This window comes from Diorhabda carinulata, chromosome 8 (assembly GCF_026250575.1).
Source record: "Diorhabda carinulata isolate Delta chromosome 8, icDioCari1.1, whole genome shotgun sequence".
Classification (NCBI taxonomy): domain Eukaryota; kingdom Metazoa; phylum Arthropoda; class Insecta; order Coleoptera; family Chrysomelidae; genus Diorhabda; species Diorhabda carinulata.
In genome coordinates this window covers 16,367,254-16,394,898 of record NC_079467.1, presented here as the reverse complement: position 1 = coordinate 16,394,898, position 27,645 = coordinate 16,367,254, and the positions used below count along the sequence as shown (strand labels likewise).

The window sequence follows — 27,645 nt, the reverse complement described above, 5'->3', positions numbered from 1 at the left end:
CCTCCTAATCACTCAAATTTGTTCCAAAATTTTTGTAAAATCATGAAGAAAAATAATTTGTTTTGATATTTGCGTACTGAAAAAGATGCCAAACATTTGGACTGCCACTTTTTAGAGTAGAGAACCCAAAATCTAAATTTGTGAGCAAATCATAGAGAAATTAGTTTATATCGTAATTTGGGCACAAAACTTACTATAGTTTTTGTACTAACTTTTGCATTTTTCATGAATATCTCACAAATGAATTACTAACCAAAATTGAAAATTTTCAACCACTCCTTAGAAATAAGGTTTCATTATTATTTGGGCACCAAAATAATTCTAGTTTGCCTAATATCTTTCAAATTCGTTGGTTCGTTACAAACATTGTAATTTTCGAGAAAATCCTGAAGTTGAACGATCTTTATTGTCCATTTTGAATACTCCTACGAAAAATTACTAGAAAAACGCTCCTATACAAGGAACGTAGCGACGACATAAGGCAAAAATGCAGAGTGGAAAATATTAACGAATGGGTACTGAGCAGAAAGCGCGAATTTGACGAACACATAAGTAGAATTAGCGCGGAAAGAATAGAAAGGATAGCACGAGACAACTCACCACTGGAGAGTAGTATGGGAAGGCCACAAGAAAGATGGAGTGATAATCTTATCATCAATTGAGGCAATAGGCATGCTGTGAAGAATGAACAAGCAATCTGCCTAAAATGGAGTGTGAAGAAGAAGAAGAATACGCAACATCGACCCATCCCAAAATAAAAATTTCTGAATCACTCCTAAAGAAAAATGGTTATACTATAATTTGGATTTCAAAATCACTTTAATTTGCCTACTATCGTCCAAACATTGAAGATCACAAGAAAATACTAGAATAAAAACTTTTTAAAAAAATTTTGGCTCCCAAAAAGGCTGCAATTACTTAATTTGATCTTTATCATCGAATTAGATCGCAAAGTGGAAATTTCTCAACCACTTCCAAAGAAATATGGTTTTATCATGATTTGGGCGCCAAAATCACTCTAGGTTGGCTACTATCTTTCAAATCCGTTGATTTGTTACAAACATCGAAATTTCGAGAAAATTCTTAAGAAAATCGATTTTTATTGATATATTCTAAATACTTAACATTGATTCCCAGAATTAAAATTTTTCAATCACTTCAAGAGAAAAATGGTTATACTTGGGCGCCAAAATTTCTTTATTTACTTACTATCCTCCAAATTCATAGCAAATAAGTTTCGTAAAAAATCTAAAAATAAACAATTTGTAATGAAATTTGAGTGCCAAAAAAGATAATCACTTTATTTTGATTCTTCCTATCGAATTAGATCACAAAAATTAAATTTTTCCTAGAAAAAAACGGTTTTATCATCTTACCATCTTAAAAAATTAATTACAAACATAGAAATTCTCCAAATAGTCCTAATCTCATTTGTACTACTATCAAATCAGATATCTCATATATAAACGATTTTTATCGTGGACACAAAAACCACTCTATTTTACCATTATAACATATCAAATTCATTCCAAACCCCGAAATTTACAAAAAAAACCTCCTCATGAAAGTAATATTGTTTTCTAATAGAAGCCTGCGCTCCTCGGATTTGATCTAGATTTTTCCATTTAAATGTTATACGAGATTTTGTATTTATTAATAAAATACTTTTAATAGTAGGTAGAATGGATTTATTTGATACTTAAATTAATACCAATCACTTTTTATACAAAAATATTTTGTTCAAAAATATGGTTTTGAGAGAACAGTTACAGAAACCTAGGTGATTATTTTTTTAATGGTTATTGAGAATACCATCAGTAGATTTGGGGTAAATTCAGTAGAAATCATGACTATTGATGTGGATGTGCTAGAAAAGTATGGATTTAGTTAGTTGTCGTGGAGGAGGCTTGCGTAGTAGTAATGCTTGAACTAGTAGCTTTGGTAGTTGTGGTTGTAGCTTTAGTTGTAGTTGTGGGTTTAGTTGTGGTTGTAGTTTTGATTGTAGATGTGGGTTCAGTTGTGGTTGTAGATGTGGGTTTAGTTGTGGTTGTAGTTTTGGTTGTAGATGTAGGTTTAGTTGTGGTTGTAGTTTTAGTTGTAATTGTGGGTGTAGTTGTGGTTGTAGTTTTGGTTGTAGTTGTGGATGTAGTTTTAGGTGAACAGTCGCCCAAGCATTTGGTTTCTATCAACTTTTTATAAAATTCAACAGATTTTTTTGCCGTTCTAGTCCTATCTTCGGATTCGAAATCAACATTATAAAGGCCAAATTTGTTTCTGAAAATAAAGAAAAATTAATAAAATTATATTTTTTCAGTTTGACGAGAGAACAAATAATACATTGATGACTTACGTGAACCCATACGTCCATTCCAAATTATCCAGTAGACTCCAAACAGTGTATCCTTTTACGTTCACTTTATCGTCATCCATAGCACTTTTTACATTACTAAGATAACTCTGGAATATTAAAATCCATTAACTTCAATCTATTTCCAATAAAACAAAAATCAGTTTCAACTACCAAATTTAATTTTAAGACTACTGCATTTAAGCTAGTGAATAGAATTAATTACTGCAGGGATTAATGTGTACCTTTAGTACAAGGTTTATATTCTTATTTTATTATAAATACTGTACTAACTGCTAAATATTGTCATTCCAATGCTAGTATTGTTGTTGTTATTTGAAGATAAATCTATAGCAAAAATATAATTGAAACTGAGAAGTTTCCGAACTATAAAGAAGCAAAACATTCAGCGAGAATCTCTCAACGCATGCTTCTATCGAAAAGTGCTGACTTTAGGTTCATACCAGAGCAAAATCCTTTAAGATACATCAAAATTTATTCATTCATTCTGTCTGAAGAGGTTTATGTTTTGGTGAAAGTGATTGGTATCATGCTAGATACCAATTGGCCGTACAAATAGTTACAATTGGACTTAACCAAAGCTCAAAAGAAGTCTCCAAAAATTTTGACAAATGTACATGAATTGGTCTGTGAAAAAGTACATAGTTGCACGCGATTCTTTGTGTATCATCAGATAACGCGAAAGAAATGATTTTTCTCCTTGGAAAAGTATTTTAACCTAATTGAAAAATCGAACTAGCTGAGATCATGAATCTTTGTTTTATTATTGGGCCAGATATATTGGAAAAAAAGAACTTATACCAATGTCATCATTAAAACTCATACTATCATCACAATTGCCCAACTAAAAACAGTTTTATCGGTCTAACTAATTGAATAGAAATTAAATTTGTATTATTTTTATTAAAAATATTGGTCTTGGATAGCAAAACTCTTGAATGGCTCTCTGTCCTCGTCAGTGTCATAAATATTGATAAAATATTTTTCTTCACTTGATAATGAATATGGTGAACAGATACCTGTGACAAGGAATGTTGTTATAGTGAAAAAGAAAGTTATTGATCCGTTTTTTTAATTTTAACATCGTTTCTGAGATTCAATTACCTTTCTTGTTCTCAAATGAATTTAAATCGCCCATACCACTTGTAAACAGTAATTACTTCATTGAAAATTGAGGATTTAAAATTTTTCGATGAAAATTTATGAAAACTAGAAAGGAAATAGTTGATTCGGAAACAAAAGCAGCAAAATTTCAATTCCAATTTTCTAAAAAATATTTTGATGTGGAATTACGAGTTTTGTCATTCACATGGTTGATTTGAAAAAGATTCAATAACTTTTTATACTGTAATAGTGTTAGGTACTTGCGAACACATTTTAAACGTTCAGTTTTTGATTCAAAAGGTTTCTATACATGAAATAAGTCGCTGACTGGTGAATATGACAGCATTTACATACAGACCAAGGACCCTGATATTGGATCTCCTGCATCCAACGCGGATTTGTTTCGGACCAATAGTGCATATTATGAGGATTTAATCTAACATTATCTATCCACAAAATTTGGTAAAGTATTCCAGTATTTCACGTGTCTCATATTTAATAGCCAGTTTTAATAATCGAACCTGATATCAGAATCTCTAGCATTCAGACTTTGATGAAGGGCCACATAAACTGGGTTCAATCTTAAATTCCCGACATTTACACTTTTCTTAAAATATTTCGGAACAAAAACAATTGGAGGAATGAGATTTTCGCCATTTCAATGTTGATTTAGTTTATTTTTAAGAGATCTACTTATGAACTGACTTTGAATGCCAAGTTATATATTCTGATAAAAACTGAAAGTTGGTCTAAACGTCAAGTTTATGTTATTTTTAACTGATTTCCATTAGAAATATACCTAACATCAGGACAAATTATCACGATAAACATATAAAGAGGTATAATGAGTAAAAAGTTAACGTAAATAATATATTTTCTTTAGTTAGGTCGATAATTCATACTAAAAAATGAAGAATAGAATATTTATGAGCAGGGAAACCCTAGGTAGTGTATATAGCAATTTCTTCCAAATTTTCAGAAGATAATTCAAATGATGAAACGAAATATGAAGAATTTCTAATTAGTGAACGAAATAATTGCAGTCTACGCCGAGTACGAATTCAATGGGGCAAAAGTATGCATGGAACAATTTTCTTGAAATAAACATCAAACTATCAAAATTTGATATTTTTGAACTTATAGTTGTTATCTTAAAGCTAAGGGTAATTTAGTTTATTTCAAGTGTTATTGGAACATCACTTTCTTAAGTAGCATTAGAAGTGGCTTAGGTTTCATTAATTTTGAAAATTAACCTTCCGGTTCGAAAGCTTTTAGTGAAAATAAGAATCATTGAAACGTTATTTTGATTGGATCGAATCTCTTGTGACTACATAAAACTTTCAAGTGGAACACGATAGTGGCCATACCTAGACTATGCCACCAGATTATAACTTCAAAGTGATTTTAAGAGTGAAGTGATAATGACGGATTTAGTCACTTTTCACGCCACTTGTTGGTGGCAGAAACTGGTGTCACTTGTCATTCGAAAGAAGTTTCACGACTGCTATAAAATTGAGTTCACTTTAAGGTTTTTATCGCCCTTAAAATTTATTTTAATGTTGTAATCACTCTAAAGTGATTATTATTCATCAACAGTATTTACATAGTGAATATTCATCCGAGTCTTACTGTGGTTTCTTAAGTTTTGTGGTTTCAGTGAAAATGTGTGACATATTAACACCTGCTCGACTACACTAACCACCGAAAATAACTATATATCACCATTTTGACGTTACAATGTACGCACTTCAAAGTGGCGAGCCATAGTGACTGCATCATATTGAGCCTCTGAAATTTGCTACTTTTCAAGTGACTTATCATCTGGTTGGTTGTCTGTTTCATTCTCACAGCAACTTATTGAAAATGACCGAAGCTGTAACATTGTTTTTGCCACCATAGTGCCAGTTTAGTTGAGTTTTGACCGCTTTATTTACGCATATATTAGTGAAACCCACTTTAAAGTGAATATATTTACAAGTTATTATGTTTATACGAAAAACTGGTGTCGTAATTATATCAAGCACACAACAGGCTTTCGATTAAAAGTTTATTTATCTTCACGTGTAGGAGGATGTATTGATATCTAGTTAGTCTAGACCAGTTCCATACATAAAGAAAATATTGCGTTACCATAGCAACGAACAATAACTTATTAGAAGTGTCAGTGACATCAAAAGAGTAAACCAGAGTCACGCAATAAATTATAAGAAAAAAGATGACCACCGAAATTATGAAAATCGAAAAATTGGAGTATCGAGCCATCATAAAGTACATGTATTTGAAAGGGTTGAGAGGTAAATAGATTTAAGAAGATATGCTTAATACCCTTGGTGATTTTGTATTAAGTTATGTCAAATATAAAGTTCTTTTGATAAATTATCTTGATTTTGTGTGTCTATCAATCATTTATAAATATATAATATTGACGTTTCGACTACTTTTAGTCTTTATCAAAATATGATTTGACGAAAAAGGCTGAAAGTAATTGAAACAATAATATATGCAAAATTTTTATTAATAGACACCTAAATCAAGGTCTATGTAAGAAATTAGAGAGTCAAACATATATCGACGTAGAATTAAAAGTATCCAAAATGTATAGCTCGAAAGCAATGGGAATGAGGCAACGTATTATTTATAATTACAAAGTCAGAGACGGAACGAGAAAAAGGCAACGCGCTAAATTGTTACACTGAGTAGCCGTAACTACACTGTCACCTTTTGCCACGTTTCAGCCATATGGATGTATAGTTATAGGGGATAAGTTCTTGAAATGAGATTGTTCCCCATTTACGTGGTAGCTACATAGCCTTATGCGTGGTAACTACGTGGCAGCTACTATGGTGATACACTTTCATTTTTTTTCCATTGGGGGTATCCACTAAATACTTGGTTTTCATGGAGAAATAATATCAAAAGAATTGAATTCGATATGATATTCTAAAATAATTTCCAAATTTTGATATTTTTTCTAGTTTTCTAATTCATCAATTCGATTTTTTCATTCAGATAAATACATATCGGATCTGACAAGAACTATTTCTGACAAATATTCAAATATTAGATCGCTTCTTATTTCAAAAAGATAACAAATGTTTCTATGTGACAATGAAATATGACAAAAAAATGAAACATTTTTGCATGTATCGATAAAAATAAAATGAGTTATCGAGTGATTAATACGATTTCATATTTTCACAAAATGTAAATGTAGAGCTCTGCAGGATTGACTTACATTTCTCAGATCGATGCCACTAACTGAAACTATTGAATATAATACTTACCTGTATGTATTCAATTCTTTTATCATCTTCAAGTGTTCCATCATCGTCGGAATAACCGTTTTCGGTGATAATCACATCTGGATTATTGTAGGTTTTTTTAATCCACTGCAACATTTTTTTTATTCCCCATGGCACTACCTATAATGATAATAGTTTTTATTATCCCGAACAACTCACCTGATTAATTCAAGTTTATCGGAATGATAAAATAGATACGAAGCTTGCCACTAAAGTGTTGAGACAGACAAGACAATTGAAATATTTATATTTGGATATGGCTTTATAGCTTTTCAATACAATTTTGCGTTTGAATTAATTGACGTAGAATTTTTTCCATTCCGATTGAGGTATCTCCATAATATGTGATTAACTGCTCCTTCACGTGTAAAAACGTTGACCTCGCAATTAATTTGAGATCTGTGGGAATAAGAAGAAATCATTGAGTGCCAAACAAGGACTATACGACGGATAATCTAGGAATTCGATGTTTTGACTGTTCAAAAACGTTTTTGTTTGATCTGATGTGTGAGAGCTGGGGCATTGTCGTGGTGGAGATAGATTCGTCTTCCCTGATATTATAGAACACTTTTGACAAACAAATACTAATGTACCATTTGAAATTGACCGTTCTCTAATGGAACAGTTATTCAGTAAAAAAAAAAAGATGGCTATTTGCTTTTTGTGTGCGAACAACCTTTGTTGATTTGGCTCGTATTCAAAGACCCATACAGTCGATCGTTGTTTAATTTCGGGTTCACATGAATAGATCCATTATTCATCATGTCAGGATCTCCTAGACTACTTTTGAATCACCGTGATCGAATATTCACAGCAAATCTTTTTGATAGCCGAATTTTCATGCAATACTGAATGTATGCGAGTGAAACCAATGCCCATGTATGCCTCAATATCATGATATGTCAGATATCTTGTAATGTCAGTTTATACACCAGCACCGTAGATTTCTGGTACAACAGCCAATTGTGGACGATCTACCGATCGAGATGTTGTTTCATCGGCAAAAATTGAAGTGAGTTGATCCGCACATTGCTGTTGCTGACAACACGTTCTAAGTACGTTCAGTATTGAAAATGTTCATCTTTATGATGGCAAAGTCAGATTTGACATATTTATATCAGTGTTGTCATATCCCAAAACGTAGCAATATATTATTGGTGTCGATATTTCGAGACTATTTTCTAACTCAGAATGCCTTCGGCAGTCTATGTTAATTGAGAAAAAAATATAACCTGTTTCAAGCAGGAAGATTTGTGATTAAGGCTAGCAGTAATAGTCATCAACAAAATTTTGTTATTGAGAAAAACTTTCAAAGTTTCAAAGTTGTTGTTGTTATTGTACCTAATCTAATTTCGTACAAATTAGTCACAGACATTCGATTAGTATTTACCGATAGCCACGGAGAAGCACCCGTCTCCCAAGTTTCATCGTACCAACTGTCCACCTCAGGATCGAAATCGTATCCCATTCCAGTGGGATCTGCATTGACCGTTGCCTTAACATAAGATGTGGAATATTGATTGAGACCCAAAAAATCAGCTGTTCCTTTGATGTATTTAATTTCCTCATCTGAGAATTCGGGGAGCCGAGATTTTGAAAAGCCTTGTGCTAAACTACGTTTCTCTATTGAATCCTTCACAATTGATGGGTAATCTCCAATAAAAATTGGGTTAGCGTACATACCAAACTGCAATAAGAAAATTTGATTAATTTATCATTAGCTGACTCAATACGAAGACTGAATATTTAGAAAAAGCTATTTGATCATCGCGATTTTTTTGAGATAGATTCTAACTCTTATAGAGCGAATTTCATTATAATTATTTTATGATAAATTCATTATTTGCTTAAAATTTTTCTTATAGTCCACAACAACTTGTATTAATTTGGTTAATGATGTTTGAAGATAGATACATTTTGTTTCAATTTGTCACCCTTTTTACCCACTACCCTCGACATCTACACCCTCAGATTGTCCGAATAGTAGGGAGATCGTGCGATACTTCGTAGCAAGAGAATTTGAAAGCTGAACTTAAAAATTTATAACACTTTGCTTTATGCTCGAATATTTGTTTGTTGATAAAGATTGATTGATTGGTTTAAAGTTGACACTTTGCGAATAATAATACAAAAAAGTGACACCTTTAGCACAGCTTTAATTTTGAGCACTCGATATAACAAAAATCATCTAATGTTTATTCTTGAACGTACCATGTTAAGAACACATATTTAAAAATCAAGTTAGCTTTTGATAAATATCCAAAACAATTAAAATATTACTGCCTCGTGGCTTGGCAGAAAAATATGAAATAGTTCTAATATCACAACACTTAGTGAGTCGTGTGACTGACACAAATCAATACGGCGTTTAATGAGTACCAATTTTCAAAAGACTATGTGTGAAACATTGCATTTCGATTAGTCAGAAAAACATGACAGCCATATAAATGGACCTAATTTAATATTTTCAGAACAAGGATTCAAAATAATTTCGTGTGTTAATTTATCATTGCTTTTTGTTGGAAAAAAATACTGTGCAAGATCAGCAAAGGCTTTAAAAGTGTAATATGGACTCAGCTCTATCAAAAAGAGCCTTTCGTTAATGGTTTCCTTAAATGTGGTCGTAAGGACACCGATGATGATGAACCTTCTGGTCGTCCAGTTGAGGAAAACATCAAAAAAAGGCAAAAATAGTTTAAATCTAATCGTAAATTGGAATTGCGTGATATAGCTGAGGCCATAAAGATATTAGAAGACAGTGTGCTTACAATTATGCATGAACATTTGACCATGAGAAAACTTTTTTCAAAGTGGTTGACGTGTTTACTCACAGTCGATCAAAAACAAGAACGTGCTGATGATTCAAAGCCATGTTTACATATAATGAATTAGATTTTTCGCGTCTATACGTGACAATGGATGTGGATACATCACTACACTCCGAAATCAAAACAATCAGCATCTGAGTGGACTGCTGCTGGTGAACCACGTCCGAAGAGTCCAAAGCCACAATAGTCATCAAGGAAGGTTATTGCTTCAGTATTTTAGGACGCACATCGACTATCTCCAAAATGGAGAGATTTAATAGCGAATACTACATAGTTGGATCATTTGAATGCAAAAATCAAGGAAAAATGACCTCATATGTCGAAGAAAAAACCACTGCTTCACCTGATTTAAAAAAAATGCTTTTCGGTAAAAAATTCAGCTCAAATGGAAAAGCAATTGCTGAAATTGAAGCCTCTTTGAAACAAAAGAGAAATCTTTTCCCAAGCACGTCATCGAGAAGTTGAGAAGCGTTGGAACTATTGTTTTGCTTTTGAAGGAGAATACATTGATTTATAAAATCAGTTTTGCCAAAAAAAAAAAATGTTTCATCGACATTACTACAGATTATTGTCACAAAATTTCTTGAAACTGTATCTAACAAAAAACGGGATGGTAGATAATAGTCTCCTTAGGAAAAACAAGTGGATATTTTGTCTCAAATTGTAGTAAATCTATCCAGCTCACGTAGAAGTAACAAAGTGAGTCACAGAACAGTTTTAAACATTTTAAAATAGCAACAATTTCATCTGTGTGGAATGAAAATTGCGCACAAACTGACCAGATCGACGACTGCAATTTATGGTAGATCAAAAAATATTGTAATTACGAATGGGATACATTTTCTTTTGAGTGATTATGATATCAAGTGGTTATAGTTAAATTTTTTCTCACACTTCTAAGTATAATCAAATCAGATAAAAACCGAGTATGAGGAATTCAATACGTTTCTATAATTTTTGCGATGTTAACAGTAGGAAATAGTAACATCAAAAAGCCACGGCGCATCTTAAAATGGAGAACCAAGTAAAAAATGTTGAGCTATCGTAATATCTGTTATTGATGATAAGTTTGTCATTGTTAAATAAACTTTGTTATACTTACAGTAAATTGCAATAATTTTTCAGAAGCTTCTTTGTCTTCAGTTTCATTATAAGGTTCCCACCAGTTTGAATCGATAACAATTCCTACTTTACCTTTGAGAGAATAAAAAAAAATATTATTTTTTTTCCTTTTCATATAAAAGTTCAAGAACCAATTTAACCAATTTCACATGAGGGATACAGATACTGCATAATAACGAAATATATTCCAAATCAGTACAGAATATGAACCAACTCAGAATTTAATATGAAATATGTCCTAATATATTTTCAAAGTTCCAGCCATATTCTCAGAATATATCATATTAACAGAAGATAATGTACTCGACATTTTTAGAAATCTAAGTTTGAAAAGATGCCGTTAGTTCCAATTAATAACAATAAACTCTTAGTTAGTTGTTGTTTGTTAGTTTTGGACACTTTGTCTTTACATTTTCCAGTCCTCTCAAGCGACAAAAATTTTTTTTTAAAAGAAACGAACAAAAATCTAAAACGACGCAATTCTTAACTAATTTACTCCCAGATAATGAATATATAAGTATTCGAAAGCTCGACAATATATTAGAGTTAGTACATTGTGATGTTTAATTTTGCTACAATCTCACCACTAAAACCATGATAATAGTATAATATACACCAAGATGATGGGGACTATTATCAATCACCGGGCACCAAGATTATTTCGCAAGGGGCATGGCTTTGTTACTAATTTAGTTGCTTGTATTGAAAATAATCTTCAGCTAACAACATGGGGGCTGGAAGTTGCAAGAATGATGCAAAGAACAACAACTTCCGTTGCACCTGCTACTAATTCTTCCGAAAACAGATTAGGAGTAACGATTTATTTATTGTTGTGAGTAATAACGAAAAAATTTTTTTCTGTTGTTTGTATAGATTATTTCCTCAACATAACCTCAGAACAAGCATGATTTGACATTGTTGAAGCTAATTTTGGCAAAGGGTCAAAAATCAAATCAAGCGCGAATTTTAAATTGACCATACTTATGAACCAAAATTTTTGTAATGGAGGAAGGAAATTAGTCCTCTAAACATCTTAACCACAATCTCCTGAATTTGGAACACAAATGGCTTCTTTTTCTAGTACTCATCTCAAAATAAAATTTGTTCATTATTGACAAGTGATCAATAATGAACAACTTATTAACCACTAGCAGCGCTGAATGACATGCTAAGAACATGGCTAGCACAGTTAGTAGTGGAGAAAATAATTTTTCATGGTAAAGGTTGAAATATAAAATCTGCATAGTGTTGAATAGATTGTGAATTAGTTTATTGAAAATTGGTATAGTGAATCAGATAACTAATTAGGGAGAATAATTTGAGAAGGATTAGGAAATTAAGAACAGAAGATATTTCATTTGACCAAATTTCAATATGTTAATTAATATTACAAAATTTACCACGAAATTATCAAAAAGCTCTTATATCTAATGACAGAGGAAAATTTCAAGAAACTTCGTCAGGAGTTCCATTCCTTTTACATGTGATTTTTTAAGCCGTCGGGCCCAGTTCATTGCTACGATCTCTTATTTCGCATTTGGAGTAATTTTCAAAAGTTAGTGAAGCATATAAATGACCCCAATATATATTTCCATGTTATTGTGTTCATGACACTTTTACTTGGATAATGACACTAAATTCTGTGCTACTCTATCTAGATCCAGATTTTATAACTATATTCTATCAAGCATTTGTTACATTTTTTCAGTCGGTTCGCTCTTTGCTTCAATTTTGTTATTTTAGAAGCATCGTAACCTTTTTTTATATAGATAATAGAACCCTCAAACCCATTCTGCTTCCTTCTACTGTATCCAGACTCTTTTTTCCATTAGAGTTAGTTTTGAGTTGGTAGTGCAATATTTAACTGACTCTCAGCTTGCTTCTTGTTTTTTTTCCATAAAATCCCAGTAACTTCAACAACAATTTGCGTGTCATCTCACTCATGCTACTTCTACATAAATACTGACACTATACTTTACTCTATCAAAATCCTCCTGATTTGAAGAGATATGCATCATAACTACTATTTTGCATTAAGTATTTCTTCCAGTTTCATAGGAACTAAGGTGTCAGTCACTCTTTGCTTTTTTCTCATTTTTTTAAGCATCTTCAGATCACGTAGCCTTTTTTACACAGACATTAGAACCCTTAAAAGCAGTCTGCAGCCATCTGTTGTTTCCAGACCATATTTTCTAAATTACTAATAGCTAGAATTCTTTATTGTGACATTTGATCGATCGGCTCTAGTATTTATCAAAATCATCTTATAACAATCATTTGCCTTAATTGTTAAGAGCTGGCGCTTTATTCAATTCCCATCCTTGTTTTCGTAGCTCATGAAGCATCTCTAGTATTGGGAGATCCTCCGGGCGTTGATTACTTAAAAACAAAGTTCTTCCCCGAAGACGAATTATATGAGTTCAGTGACAAGTGCTTAAAAGATTCCTTAACGAGTCCTCTCAAAAAATTATACTGATATCAAGAGCTGCTTTCTTATCACTTCACTACCAGGTGGCCATCATCAAATTGATAGTGATAATAAAGTGAAATCTCTAAATACTTTTCTTTAAGTAAATAGTTTCTTTCTTGACTGCAATTTTCTTATTTCCTTGAAAGAAGAATCTTTATGATCTGAGTAGCTACTTCCATATGGATTTGCTCTGCCAGTTGACCTTTTCTACATAGAAAGTGATAGAATTAAGTGTCGGCTACATCTGTCGGCTCCTGCTTTCCGTTCAGATGGATAGTTATATGTTTTTATAGGTAAGTTATTTCATGTAATAATTATCAATGCAAATGATCAGTATTTAGCACTACCATAACACACCGTTCTGTAATCTAGGAATATGCTTCTCTTAATGATAATTCTTATAATGGTAGTTATAAATATCAAATAGAAGCAGAAGTTCTATTATCCCAACTTAAAATTTCCATATAATATCTCTATTTCTTCAAATATGTAGTCCTTTGGATTCGTTTGCAAAGGAGTATTTATGTAGGGTTCAGCCAAACTCGCAATTATCTTTATATAAATCTAAATCAAGCTAACCATGAAACCATTCAAATTAACATATGTTAGAAAGCAAGTGTATCAATACAAAAGAGAAATTGAGTCTCCTCTACCTTTAGATACTACATGATCACGTTTTGATTGTAATATTGAAAGTTTTTTTTACCTTTTTGGTCCTTCCTGAACTCCTCATCATATATATGCCAAGCAGTAGCGTGGGCCTTAATAACGTTATGAATACAGAGATATTCTCCAACCCCAGGTGATTTGATGCCGGGTGCATAATCTCCACGACCATAACCGCGGCTACAAGTTTGTTTGGGCTCATTGAAAGTCATCCAATTTTGTACGTCTTCTCCGAATAGCTGGAAGCAAAGTCTCGCATAATCTGAATACCAATCGATAATATTTTCATTTGGCCATCCTCCCAATTCCTCAATGTACTGCGGAGTATCCCAATGGAATAAGGTGATGAATGGTTCGATATTATTTGCTTTCAGTTCGCGTATCAGATTTTTATAATAGTCCACTCCAGGTTGGTTTACGTGATTGATCAAACCTAAAAAAATAACAATTAGAGTGATAATGTATCAACTCTTTTTTCTGAACGTTGAAGGAAAATAGAGATCGGAAATTAAGATCCGTTTTGTCTGATATGATTCTATTTTTCTCCACAGTTTCCATGTTCATTTGAACATTTGTTATTGCGTTCTAAAAATCAAGGAATGAATATTAAACTGCTTCTGTGATCTTCTCATCCGTGGCAAAGTAAAAATCACTTGGTGTAAATTCTGGTGAATAGTTGGTGGTTAATTTGTCACAATCAAAAAGATATGATCAGATGTTGCGTGTGAGTAATAGAATGAGATTTTGTAATATCATGCTGAAACAAAACTCCACTCGTTAGAACCTAACCAAGTTTTATATGATATATCTTAATTTATTCGGGTGCCCTGTGACAAAAGTCGCATAATTTGCGACTTTTAAGAAAGGATTCTGTGAAAATTTTAATTTGAAGCTGAAATTGTGATCCACCGATCTTCACGAATCTTTTTTCCCAGACCTCATCTGTTATCACTATCGGTTGACCTCAAAGGAAGATATCAAACAAATTTTTTCGTGGTCTCAAAATTCTCATCAATTTACGTGGACATTTAGGCCTCTAACTGCCAAAAATCAAATAACTGGGTGACTAAAGAAAGAATACTTTTGAAACAGAAAATAATATAATGGAAAAGAGAGTCCAGGGGTATTGTTTTTGTTTAAAATATAAAATAGATGATAAAAAGTGAGATGTATGATTTTACCATTTGGTAAGATTCTCGACCATGACAGTGAGAATCTATAATGTGTTACATTTAAATCAGCTAGAAGTTTGACGTCCTCCTTATATTTCTCATAGGATTTACAAGTATCATCTGCATTTTTTCCATCTGCAGTGAAATTTGGTCTGGTATGAAGAATTCTGTCCCAATTGTTTTCTCCTTTACCATCAACGTTCCATGCACCTTGAAAAAAGATATCATCAATTACATCCATATTGATTAACATTTTAATGAAGTAAAACGGCATTACAGGTGATAGAGGAACATAGAAGAAAGAAAAGTTTTATACATTAACAATAGAAGTACTCTAGGGATCCCCTCATTTTTATAATTGAAAAATTAACCATGAAAACTGAAACTTTCTGTTCTGACTATGTTCATATTTTGAGAAAATTTAAGACATCATACTACTATTCATTACCAATATGAGTTCAAAAATCGGTTCAATTTGCTTTATTTTTAGTTTGTGAGCGAGCTCGCAAACTTGTAACCACAGTTTTGATTTGGACTTTGAGGTACTTAAATAACTCAAATACATTTGAAGCTTACAACACTTACTAGAAATTGTTGTATTGTTGGTTTCTAATATTTCATTTGGATAATAAAATATTTGTCTAGCTGTTAGTCAATCAATCAAAGTATATTGGAATCGGAAGGGCTTTAGAAACCTTGTGAATAGAAATTATGAATAAGGAATGAGAATTCCAATTGTGAAGCGGAAGTATGCAGTTTGGAAAATGTATCTCTAACGGCTGAATATATATATATATATATATATATATATATATATATATATATATATATATATTTTCTGAGCTTTCTAATACTTATGTATTCATCGTCTGGGACTGAAATTAAAGTTAAATACAATATGAGAAATATGTATAAATGTATAATAATAATAAAATTTTAGTTAACTTAAAATTTAGTTAATTAAGATCTCCGTTGATTTTGATATTATTAAAGATTGTAAAAATTTTTAAAGTCATGAAATTCAATATTCAAATTGACTGGTTACTATAGGAATTTTTATTAATTTTTGATTGGTTTGATTTTGAATTACGTTGAATTGTTGTTTCTAAAAATGAACATTTTTGGTAGTTTTTTCCAGTTATCAAAACTTTGGCAAATTCATAATTCATATTTTGTCCTTCGTGATAGAAATGAGTCGCTAATGAACATCTATCAGAATATAATCTGCTATCACTCTTGTGAGACGTCATCCGACTGATCAGTGACCTTTTCGACCAACCAATGTTAGGCAATTCATTGATTGGTGTTTTATCTTTCACTTTAGTAAAAATAGATTGAATATTGAGTGTTTGACTGTATGCTATTTTAATATTGGGTTGTTTAAAGATTCCAGAAAGGTTAGGAGTAACTGATTTTATATATGGTAGAGGTGTAAAAATAAATGGAGTAGAAATGTTAGAAATAGCGTTTGAAAATGATGATTCAATGTTCCTGTCAATGTCAAATGAATTATATAAAATTAGTTTCAAAAGATATGGAGGATATGAAGTATTTTAATGTTTTTTCATGAAAAATTGGTACATTGGTCAGTCGAAAAGGTCACTGATCAGTCGAATAACCTCTTACAAGAGTGATAACATATTATATCCTGATAGATGTTCATTAGCGACTCAAGTCTATCACGAAGGACACAATATGAATTATGGACCAGCCAAAGTTTTAACAACTGAAAAAAACTACCGAAAACGTTTATTTTTAGAAACAACATACGTTGCCCAAAATGATCAATGCATTGAAAAGAAAACTGATTTAAATAATCTTAGTGTAATTTATATATTCATATCTTTTAGATTTCGAAAAAACAAATTCTATGAAAATTCAACGCGATTAACAACCAACTAACCTCACCTAACCTATAAATTTCAACTTCACTTATAACGACCTATCCTTTAAAAATTTTCACAAACCTTAATAATATTAAAATCACCGGAAATCTTAATTAATTGATGTAAGTAAAATTTTCTTTTTGTTATACATATTTCTTATATTGTATTTGACCATAATTTCAGTCCCAGACGATGAATACATAAGTATTCGAAAGCTCGGAAAATATTGAAATATTGAAGTTAGTCCACTTTGGTGTTTCCTGCCACGTTCCCATTAAAAAAACTTATATATAAACACGAATATAAGGACAGAAAATATTGCGAAGTGCCCAGTGTTACCCAGGGTTAATGACTTCTGGGTCGTCTACTGGAATCTTAATCAAGTTTTTCCTATTCCTCAAAATATTTGATCTCTAGCAACAGTGACATTTATGAAATTTAGAACTAAGGTTGTAGAAATTCAGTTTTTTTATGTAAAAAGCATGCACAAGAAGGTACATCCTAGAGTGATTCGATGTTATAATGTTCCGAAAAAACGTTCCTTGGTAGCTGATTCCACAGACTTGCAGAAAGAAGTACCGATATATTGACGTTTTGGGTATCTGCATGCGAACTTGGTAATTAAGAGACGTGTCTCACTGTTGAGTAGATCTTGCAAAAACTACTCTAGGCGGAATTATGTTGGACAAATCTGAAAATCATTTGTCGTGGTAGTATCGGTATAACAGAGTCAGGTCGGCAACATTTCTTCTATTCTCTAAGCTGTCCAAGTTTCTGGATCGCCCATAAGTGGAATTGCTCTCTTCTTCATTGAATCGAGCATCTACAGGGTATACTTTGAAGCCTAGTTCCAAATGTGCGAGTTATATTCCAAAGAAAAATGAATCTGGGCCTTGTAGAAAATTAAAAGCTGTTGCGGGCTATGAAGCTTTTTGGTCTTAACGGGAGATCCCTGCCAGGACATATTGTTCTTTTCACACAAATGTAGGGTACTGACACCACAATCCATCAAAGTTACTGTTATGAGCTTGGTTTTTCGTCTTTGAACATTTGGAGAAACAAAAACTATTGATTATTGATTGATATGAAATTCTCATTTGTTTTAACACAATGATTTCAGGTCATGCTATTTAATGGAGAAACGTTTTTGTAGAGTGAAGAATTTTCAGTTGTGTATTTGAAGGCTTACCTTCTATTTGATATGAAGACGTAGCAACACCGAATAAAAAATCTTCCGGAAATGCCGTGTTGTTATCTGCTACACTAGAAATAAAAGAATTTATCTAATTATTACAAATAATAGAAGATAAAGAGATTTTTCATTCATATTGGTATAACGGATGTGGGTAGAGTGGCATGTTGACAGTTTGTGTGTACAGTACAGTGTTATCAGTACAGTTTAAAAATGTATGGATTTATATACATAATAACTCAACAAGAGCACGTAATCACTTTAGTGCCACTCGGTGGAATTTACTATAGAGAAAATTTTAGAGATAAGACATGCTATCTTAAAATTATGTTTGTTATATGGAACAAATTCAAGTTCAAATCTTTTTTTTGAAGAATAAACAAAATTGTGGATAAATATTTCTACATTCATAAAATTAATACTCCTTACCCATTACAAATTATGGAAAATTAGAAAATTATGGACGAAAATAAATTCAATTATCCCAAATGTTCTAGCTTGATTTTAGAGACTTAACTGTTGAAGTGTATATACACTGTACAACCCAATGGAGTTGATCACGTGTGGCTTTTTAGATAAGGGTTGATCAATCCTTAATGTCCCTCTATCATACTAGCTAATTATTCTCCATGCTTTAGCCATTCTTTCCATCGCCTGATTTCCATTCTACTCCGGTCCTTGTCCACTTCTGCGGCTTTTCTTCTTTCTGCTACTTCCTGAATCCTACTGTAGTACTGGTATAGCTACTGTGTTTGCACACTCTCAATATTATTTTTTTTGTTTATATTTTTTCTGATTGGAAGTTTCCATTTAAGTTCCAGTTCAATTTCGTAATTCATATGTTATCCAAATTTATTTTCATCAAATCAGATCCGATTTAGTTCTAATTCTCTCTTTCCATTATTAGAATCTCTTCTTTTGTTTTTGTCATAGTCATTTCATCATCGCTTTATTTTTCAGTATCAATTTGTAAATATTTATCCTGGTCATGTCATTCAGTATTTAGCTTTTCAGTATCTTATTTGCATGCTATGCTGTTTTTGTTGCTGAAATATTATCTTCTATTGTCAATATTCTTTCCCTATTACTATTAATCACTATTCCTAGATATTTCATCCTTCAAATTTATATTCTCTTTCTGATAAAGATTTCCCTTTTTGTACTGTCTGCCATACCTCATATTTTATCTTCAATTTCAATTTCATCTCTCTCTGTTGTCGGTTTCTTCAATACACTCGTTTTTGTAATTTTGACTACATCCTATTATTTGCCTTCCTCTATTTCTTAAGCTTTCTTCCATTATACCTATATCTTAATACATGCTCAGTAGATATCTATAGATTGTATAGTGCCGCAGATAGTGAACTACCTCGACTTACTCGTTTAACAAATGCTAATTCTTTAGTTTCTCCTTTGCTGATCAGTACACTTGCTATTGATTTATTTATAGTCATTGCGATAAGTCTTCTTAACTCTGTTTCCATTCGTTGGTCTTCCAGAGCCCCCATCATATTTTTCAATTGATTGAATCAATGTGTGGACAGGGATGTAGGAAAACAAGTTGAGGTAAGTGTATAATATGAGCTAGCACCCAAATCCGTAGGCAGCAACAAATGCCTACATCAATACTAATCCGGAAAACATTCTAGAGTAGGGTGGAAGCAATCTGATTGATTTTAATGCAGCAAAGATTGAGGCTGCATCTCCGGATTTGGTCTTGTCGGCATATAAAATATCACCATCTTTACCTCAAATTCGCTTGTTGGTTATTTTTATTTGGAAAAAGGTGGTTTCACATAGAGATTGCTTGAATCTATGACGGTTGGGTTTGAGAAATCTCTATGTGAAATCACCTTCACCAAAAATCTAGATGAAAAATAAGAAAAATTTGCTTTGGCACCTTCCAATCCTGTTTATAGAAATTGAAAGGAATTTTTAGCACATTGGGTTTTAATTGATTCATAAATACAACGATACATTAAAACAATTGTTGCGTAATCCTGAAGAATAAATATAAAATTTGGAAAAGAGTGATTTATATGGAATCAGATGTGGTGATTAAGACAGACAAGTATATTGGACAGACTAAGAGATCCGTTAATTTCCGGTTTAAAGAGCACAATCGGAAAATCGAGTATTGCCAATCACGTTGCCAGTCATAATCATGAAGTAAATATTAATAATGTAAAATAGATAAAAATGTATCCAATAATGAATTGTTAGATGTATTTTAAAGCAACGAAATTGCTAAATGTGAGAACAGCTTAAATAGAGACAAAAGGCCTATTCCTTACAGTTTCGCCGGAGAAGGTTTAATATAAAACAGATAAGTTAAGTTGATACGTTTAGATTTACCTTCAGCCTGTGCAGACTTGGTTATTGGAACGCGTGTCAGATACAATTCCAAAAATTCCAACTTAGTTTACTCTTAATAGAGTATGATGTTAGGAGTTTCAGCAAAAAGAATTAGTGTGGAGAATTTTTTGCTTATATCCCGAATAGAGATATCCGTTTTCAATAAGGTGAGTCTTTACATTTAGCAAGACTTGTTGCATGAGAATTTAAATGCTTTATCTTCGAACAGATGGATAAGTAGAAGGGAACCTCTTAAACCGATATCTTGAGACTTGTTTTCATGGGGAATACTTGGATGCGGGAAATTATAAAAGGATATAATTTCTAGATGTGGTGTGCAAAATTATTGTTGGAGTTGTAAAAAACGAACTCAACAAATACCAAGAAAGGATAGTGGGAGAACAACAAGGAAGTTTTAGTACGGGAAAAGGAATAAAGGATCAGATATTTATTCTCAAGATGATTTTGCCCTAATTAATCAGAAAACATTATTTTGAAGATATTTCTCATTATTGGTTGTTCAACAGGAATAATTATTTGAAAATAACTCACGTATAGTTGAGGATTAACCCTAGAACGAAAAACCACAGAGTTAACATCATGGACTGTTATGTAATGAATTTTTATTGATATCATAGATCCTTTTATAGTTAAAAATAATTATCGATCAATCTCGTTTACAAAAGTAAATATATATTCCATTTAAATGGAATAACTCTTATACATTATCTTATCTCAAAAAGAATTATTTGTAATTGTAGCAAGTAATTTATTTTTGAGTATGTTTTAATTGTATTTATAAAAAATACTGTTCAAATATTGGAACAGTATAGGATATAATACAAAATGTTTGAAGATTGATAGGTCCTGCAGCACATTCGATTTTTAAAATCTTCCTTAATGTATATTTATGTTATATTCAGGAAAATTCCCAATATATCTGTGGAAATATCATGTTATACTTTTTAAATATATAGAAACTACATGCATATTAAATAAAAAGACTGATGGTGTAGCGAAAAACGCCAACAACCACGAGTTGTTGTCGTGAAAATTTCTACGGTGTGGAACAGCCAAAGTGAATAAATTTGTTAACAGATAAATGAGGAGGTATTGTTTGGACATGATTTGTACTCCTAAATGCAAATTTTTCTTAAATATACAGACATTTAATGTAACCTCCTCCATATTTTATTTTCTCCAAAAGGTCTAGACATAATTCATGTACAATGAGCCATACTATCCGCATTTAATTTAGAAATATTGATTGTTTTCAGATTCATTACAGAAATTAACATTCAAAAAAGATAATTAGTTTATTTCGAAAATTATCTATATTCCACTCAATAATTATTTCCCATTCAGCTCTTGATATTGAGAGAGTAATCAAAAGCCATTCCAGCGTTTTTTTACGATATGAATTGAAAAGAATATGAAGAAAGCTTTGTCTATTTCCGTTCAAATATTGTAACCGTAGAAACTTGTTTTTTACCTGCATGATGGTAGTTATCATTCTCAGTGCTAAGAGGGTGGTTTGGATATGAATCAAAATTTTGTTAAAAAAAATTTATTATGAAATTACCGAAAAATATCTCATTTTTTACATAATCGTTCGCGCACCATCGAATCGCAATGCCTCTTTCGATAGACCAAATGAATATTAGGCCCATGGCGACCAATATTGACTATTAAAAAGGGTGTTCCAGTGTTTCCGAATCCATTTCGTTTAATGGTATGACGTTGTCTTCCAGCAATATCGCAATAGGGTATGGAATATCGCGAGGTTTTGATCTGTAGACAGGTAGACGTGTTTTTAGGAGGTTACTATAATACTGCGCGTTAAGAGTTCATTGTACAGTGAGAATATCAACAACAATTACTTCTCTCAAATCCCAAAACTCGGTACCCAACACCTTTCCTGCTGCTCTGACAGTGTAACCTTTACTTTAACTGACGAGCCTTACAAGCCATACACGTTCGTTTGCTTTCCGAGATAAAGTGGTGTATACAAGTCTGTGATAAATTTTTTCCTTCCTCTTCATACCATTACAGGAGACGCGTGAAAACTTCCCAGCTTGTTAATTTCTTCTCAAAATTCGGAAGTGCTGGCACCCATCTAAGTGAAAGTTTGCGGTAACTGAGCCGTTCATGAATTATTTGCTCTATACTATCTAAGCTACAATTCTTCAGCTATATCGCGTACAGTACTGCGTCGGTCTCTCAAAATGAGTTTTTATGCAGCGCTCATGTTCTCATCGTTAACATCGTTTGGTACATTCTTTTCGATAAATTATATACACTAAAAGGAGGAGGAATTGTGGAAATCATCGTTAATCCCTTTTTCATTGGTGGCAAATTGAATGAAGATAAATTTTCGTGCCAACTTTGATAAACTTATATCCTGATCCAGTAAACCTACAAGCTCCAGAGAATATAACATTACCTAACCAAATGTATTACGTACGAATGTGAACCTCTCAACCTATTTGACTTCAAAAGACGAATCATGCTTGCGATTAGATCAAATATGTTGAGTAATGTTAAAAGACATTTCTACATCAGAATAGCACGTTCGTGGCGAGCATTCTGGACCTCTTCTACATTGACGTTCTGAGTTAGGATCTCTTAGGTGATCTACCTTAATCTCGTAATCCTTATGAAACATAAAAACGTTTGTATCTGTGGTTGAGACAGAAGTTTAATTTAAGTGCACCTAATATTCAAAGTATAGATTTAGTGATTCCCCAAAAATTAATACCACTCTAATATTGTGTCACGATATATAATATGAATACGATAAGTTTTTATCAAAAAAATCACAGCAGAAGTTGATTGAAAGTGTTGCAATTTGAAAGTTTTCTAGGAAAAAATTATATAATATCTTTGATTAGATAATCAGCAAATAGAGTCGTAGTGGCGGGCGTCCATTATATTTGATATATTTTCATGTAGAAATTTCATCACATTCTATACAAGGTGAAACAAGAGTTTTAAACAAAATAACAAAGGAATAAAAATTTCGGTTACCAATAAACTTATTTATTTAATAGTAATACTGCCTAACACCACATTCATGTTCAATAATAGTTTCATACAATGTTTGGAAATAGTATGAAACTCTCATCACAAGTCCCCCAGTAATCCTCCAAGCAGTAAAATAAGGGTACGAATACTTTGGAGGCACTTTTGCACTTCGAATTGGTTGCGGAAACTTTGCGCTTCTTACCGCTGCAAGTAAGGTGGTTATATTCTAAGCAAGCGGTCGCTTCCAAATCCCTATCAGTCACAGTGGAGTCGTTGTCTGACGATGAAGTATTTGTGTTAGATAATGGTGCTTTAAGATTTCTGTTTTTAGATGTGAAAGGATACGTGAACAATGGGTAAATGAGTATTATTCCGACAGGGATGCAGACGGGGAATGCGCGATCTTCGGTGATTTGTTGTCACAACCCAAAAAGTTTTACGAATATTTTAGGACGTTCTATTATATTTTAGAGAAAATCAATTCGGAAATTACCAAGCAGTCCATTTTCAGACAGTGCATTTCTCCGGAAGAAAAACTAAAGTAATTTTCAACATTTTTATACAAAACTCGAATATTTTCATCAATCATTAAGATGAAAAAAATTACAATGATTGATTGAGGGCTGTAGTTGGGAAAGAATTTATTCAAAATAATATCGTTATGTGGGGTATCTTCATCAGTGATATTATCTGGCTGCTGTTCAGGTGATGACATCAATCTGGAATACGAACCTGTACTTTTTGGGCGCTGAGTATTTCCAATTCGAGTATTGTAATCCTTGGAGAAACACGTCTTCTAACTTCCGTCTAATGTAAAGTTTTCTGTGAGTTGGTATGGCTCTGAGTGATGGAAGGAGGCTTATGAGGAAGTAGTAATCTGCATCGTGTACTTCTGCTTGATTACCTGGCAGTCGTTGAATATACTTCGCGACCTTTTTTCTACCAACTGTACAATTTTGTACAAAAGGTTTTTTTATAAGTGCCAGGAAGTTGCGGTCATTAGTCTATGCTGAAAGAAGGGTTTGCTGTACGTTTTTTAGTGAACGGAGTTGGACCAGCAGTTTGGTGTGAGGGGGAAGCTGACGTCATACCTTGGTAAACTATTTTGTTTCTTTATAGGTTTTTCTCAACTGGAATTGCCTTCAGATACTTAGCATTTTCCTTTGTGTAGCTATCTAGGAAAATTTCAATCAAAATCACATGCCAGTGCATACCAAGAATTCGCTGGAATCATTGGCGGATGAATTTAAGAGAAAGTGGCATTTTCCAAACGTTGTAGATTGCATTGATGGCAATCATAATATATTCGAATTAGATGCACATTAAATTCAACATCGACCTTTTTCAACTACAAGGCATTTTTCTCAATAATTTTGCAAGGCGAAGCTGATGCTCAGTGCAGATTCCTTTGCATTGATGCTAGTGGTTGTGGCCGCCAAAGTGACGGTGGCTTACTCGTATTGCTTTCAAAGATATTATATCAAAGGCTAGAAGATAAATCATTGATGCCTAATGATAAATCCCTCCTATACTCAGATAATGCACATCTCCCATGCCTTATGTTCTCTTATGGGACCAATGATATCCCTTAAAAACCTATCTTTTGAAACCATACAACCACCAAAATTCTATTGAAAGCGAAGAGATTTCTAACAAGAAGTTGTCATCTGTTAGCAGAGTGGTGGAGAGTTCTTAAAACTGAGATACAATGCACGCCAGATAAAACTGAGTTGATTGTGAAATGTGCTTGCATATTACATAATATCGGGATCAACGAAGAGGTATCTATCTGAAGGCTTCACAACTGCTGAAGAAACTTACTATATTCCCGAAGTAGATTTGCGAAGATACAATAGGGCTACTGAAAGGGCTATGAGAATTTGTGACGCCTTTAAGCACTACTTCTACTGTGGAACTAGCCTAAACTTTGTATCGTTCTATTATAATGTTCAATTGATTTAAATAGAATAAATTGTCCCAGATTTGAAAGGAGCTATTCAGTTTTCTTAAGAAACAGCAAATGTGTATAACGCTGTCTTTTTTAGCAAACAGAATTTAGTGCTTAGCGTATAATTCCCCTAACAATAATAATAGTTTATTTACCCGTTCAGTCGTTTGAAGTCACTATTCTTTACAATTTTTTTACGTTGTTGTTTACTTCAATTTTTTACTATAGTACTGAAGTTAGCCTTGAAAATTGGCATTTCACTCTATCTGAAATATTGTTAAATAATAATAATGCCCAGTTCCACGCAGATTTCATCGAAATGTTTCTTTACATGATCTCTGTTGCCCAAATGACTCTTTTTCTAAGGACTGCATCAATCAGCGGGCGTTTGCAAGTGGCGAGCAGTGTAACCATGACCGAACAAGTCGTCATGAGTTTCCAGTGATTTGCTACAATTTTGTTCCGAAGGGCAGGCTTGACGAAGCGTGCGCCACCATTTTACTTGCCCAAACGTACCTCCAATGTATCCGTACCCTAATACGGAAATAATTGAGATTCCTCATCTTAAAACACACTTAAAAAGGTGGTTACCTTTATACTTTCTCTTTTGTCGCCAACTTCATCCATATATCAGCAGTTATGTCTCTTTATTCGTCTCTAAGAACAACACAGTAGATTGCTTCGAAAAAATTACAGAATTAGAATTACAAGAATTGAAAAAAAAGTTCTTATTAGTAAACTGCTATGAGGGATCAACCTTATCCTCCATTTGGCTAACAAAATTAAATTCAATACGGCCATGGAGGATCGATGTTATCCGACATATTAAAAAATATTTCTGCCGCGCCTCATATTATCGATGCGACACTTCAGTGCAAGTGATATGGGATGTTATTGAGTATATTTTAGGCAATACGGGTGTATACTTGGCTTTGGAATTAGATGTTGTCACATATTTTTGAATGGAAAAATAAAAGTTCCATGATTGATTTTTGAAAGCACATTTATTTAGAATTAATGCAACATCAAAATCAAAGAAACATTTCAAATACAACCTTTGTTGATATCCAAAAGAACATTTATTTAGAATATGCAACGTGACTATCGAAGAAACATTTGAAACACAAGTTTTTTTGCCATATATCACAGCGAAATTTAGTCTTTGGTGTTTGAAACTTTAGCATAACATCCGTTACATGATGTTTTCTTCTCACAAAAGTTGCTCTACCTTGATTAAGTAGTAAGTTTCAACTTCAAGACGACGTTAGAAGGCATAGTTTGTTCATGATTGCTTAAATTTTAACCTGCCTTTGAAACACACTAAGGTTTCAACTATACCTATTAATTCGCCTGGAACAATTGGGGCTTGAAAGCATTCTAGAAGCTTTGTCACGAGTGGAGTTATTTTGTACAATCTGTCACCTTCTAGAACATTAAGGTTATTTGTAAAATGCCATGTCTTCAGTAACAGTTGAAAGCGATTTCTTGGCATGATAGTTTTTAAGAAATTAGTATAAATCTTATTAGTCGACCAATAAGAGTTTATGAAAGGCATTTCAACCAAACCCATTAGCATAATACACTCAAGAAATTTTTCCATTTCTTCACGACTGGTTTCCTTCCAATAATGAATACCAACTCTTCATTTTGCCTCTTGAAGCTTCTACAGTTCATTAATTCACATCATTTTGTAAAAATCATACAGCGATGTCTTATAAAACTCATAATAAGCAGCACAAAGTCCTGAATTTTTTACTGAAATCGGGGACCAAATAATATTTGTCGGAGCTGCTCCTTCGTCTGCGTTTTCTTCAGTGTAGTCAAGATTTTTTAGTTCATCTTCTTCTATAATATCATCTACATTGTCAGTGTCAGCTGGCGGTGGGAGTGATTGTGAATTAGAAGCGGATCCGGATACTTCTGAAAAACTACACGCTTTGCTGAAGTACTTGGAACACTCACTGTTTGAACTGTATTACGTCAATATAGAGAGTCAGTACAAATCCTAAACTGCAGTCGCTGACAAGAACGTAAGCGACGTGGACTCCACCAAGTCAGAACAAATACTAAGCGGGAAAGGCGCCAAACAACACAGGAATCGACAAGAATGAGCGCCGATTGGCTTTCCCTCTCCCCCACGACTTATAAAGCATATTAGTCGCTTGAAAGCCTGTGGGATCACTGCAATCCGACGACGAAAGAGGCCGT

The 27,645-nt window shown here is 32.8% G+C and overlaps 1 protein-coding gene across 1 annotated transcript; it reads right to left on the bottom strand.

Annotated features, from left to right (window-relative positions):
* Nucleotides 1-1,665: 1,665 nt before the first annotated feature.
* LOC130897521 (myrosinase 1-like) lies at nucleotides 1,666-21,140 on the bottom strand. The gene is made up of 9 exons (XM_057806424.1): nucleotides 21,018-21,140; nucleotides 18,108-18,181; nucleotides 15,042-15,242; nucleotides 13,901-14,293; nucleotides 10,705-10,796; nucleotides 8,165-8,461; nucleotides 6,757-6,894; nucleotides 2,351-2,457; nucleotides 1,666-2,274 (listed from the first exon to the last, which is right to left on the bottom strand). The coding sequence occupies exons 1-9, from the start codon at nucleotides 21,065-21,067 to the stop codon at nucleotides 1,884-1,886; spliced, it is 1,743 nt and encodes a 580-aa protein (XP_057662407.1). The 5' UTR covers nucleotides 21,068-21,140; the 3' UTR covers nucleotides 1,666-1,883.
* Between the last annotated feature and the right edge of the window lie 6,505 nt (nucleotides 21,141-27,645).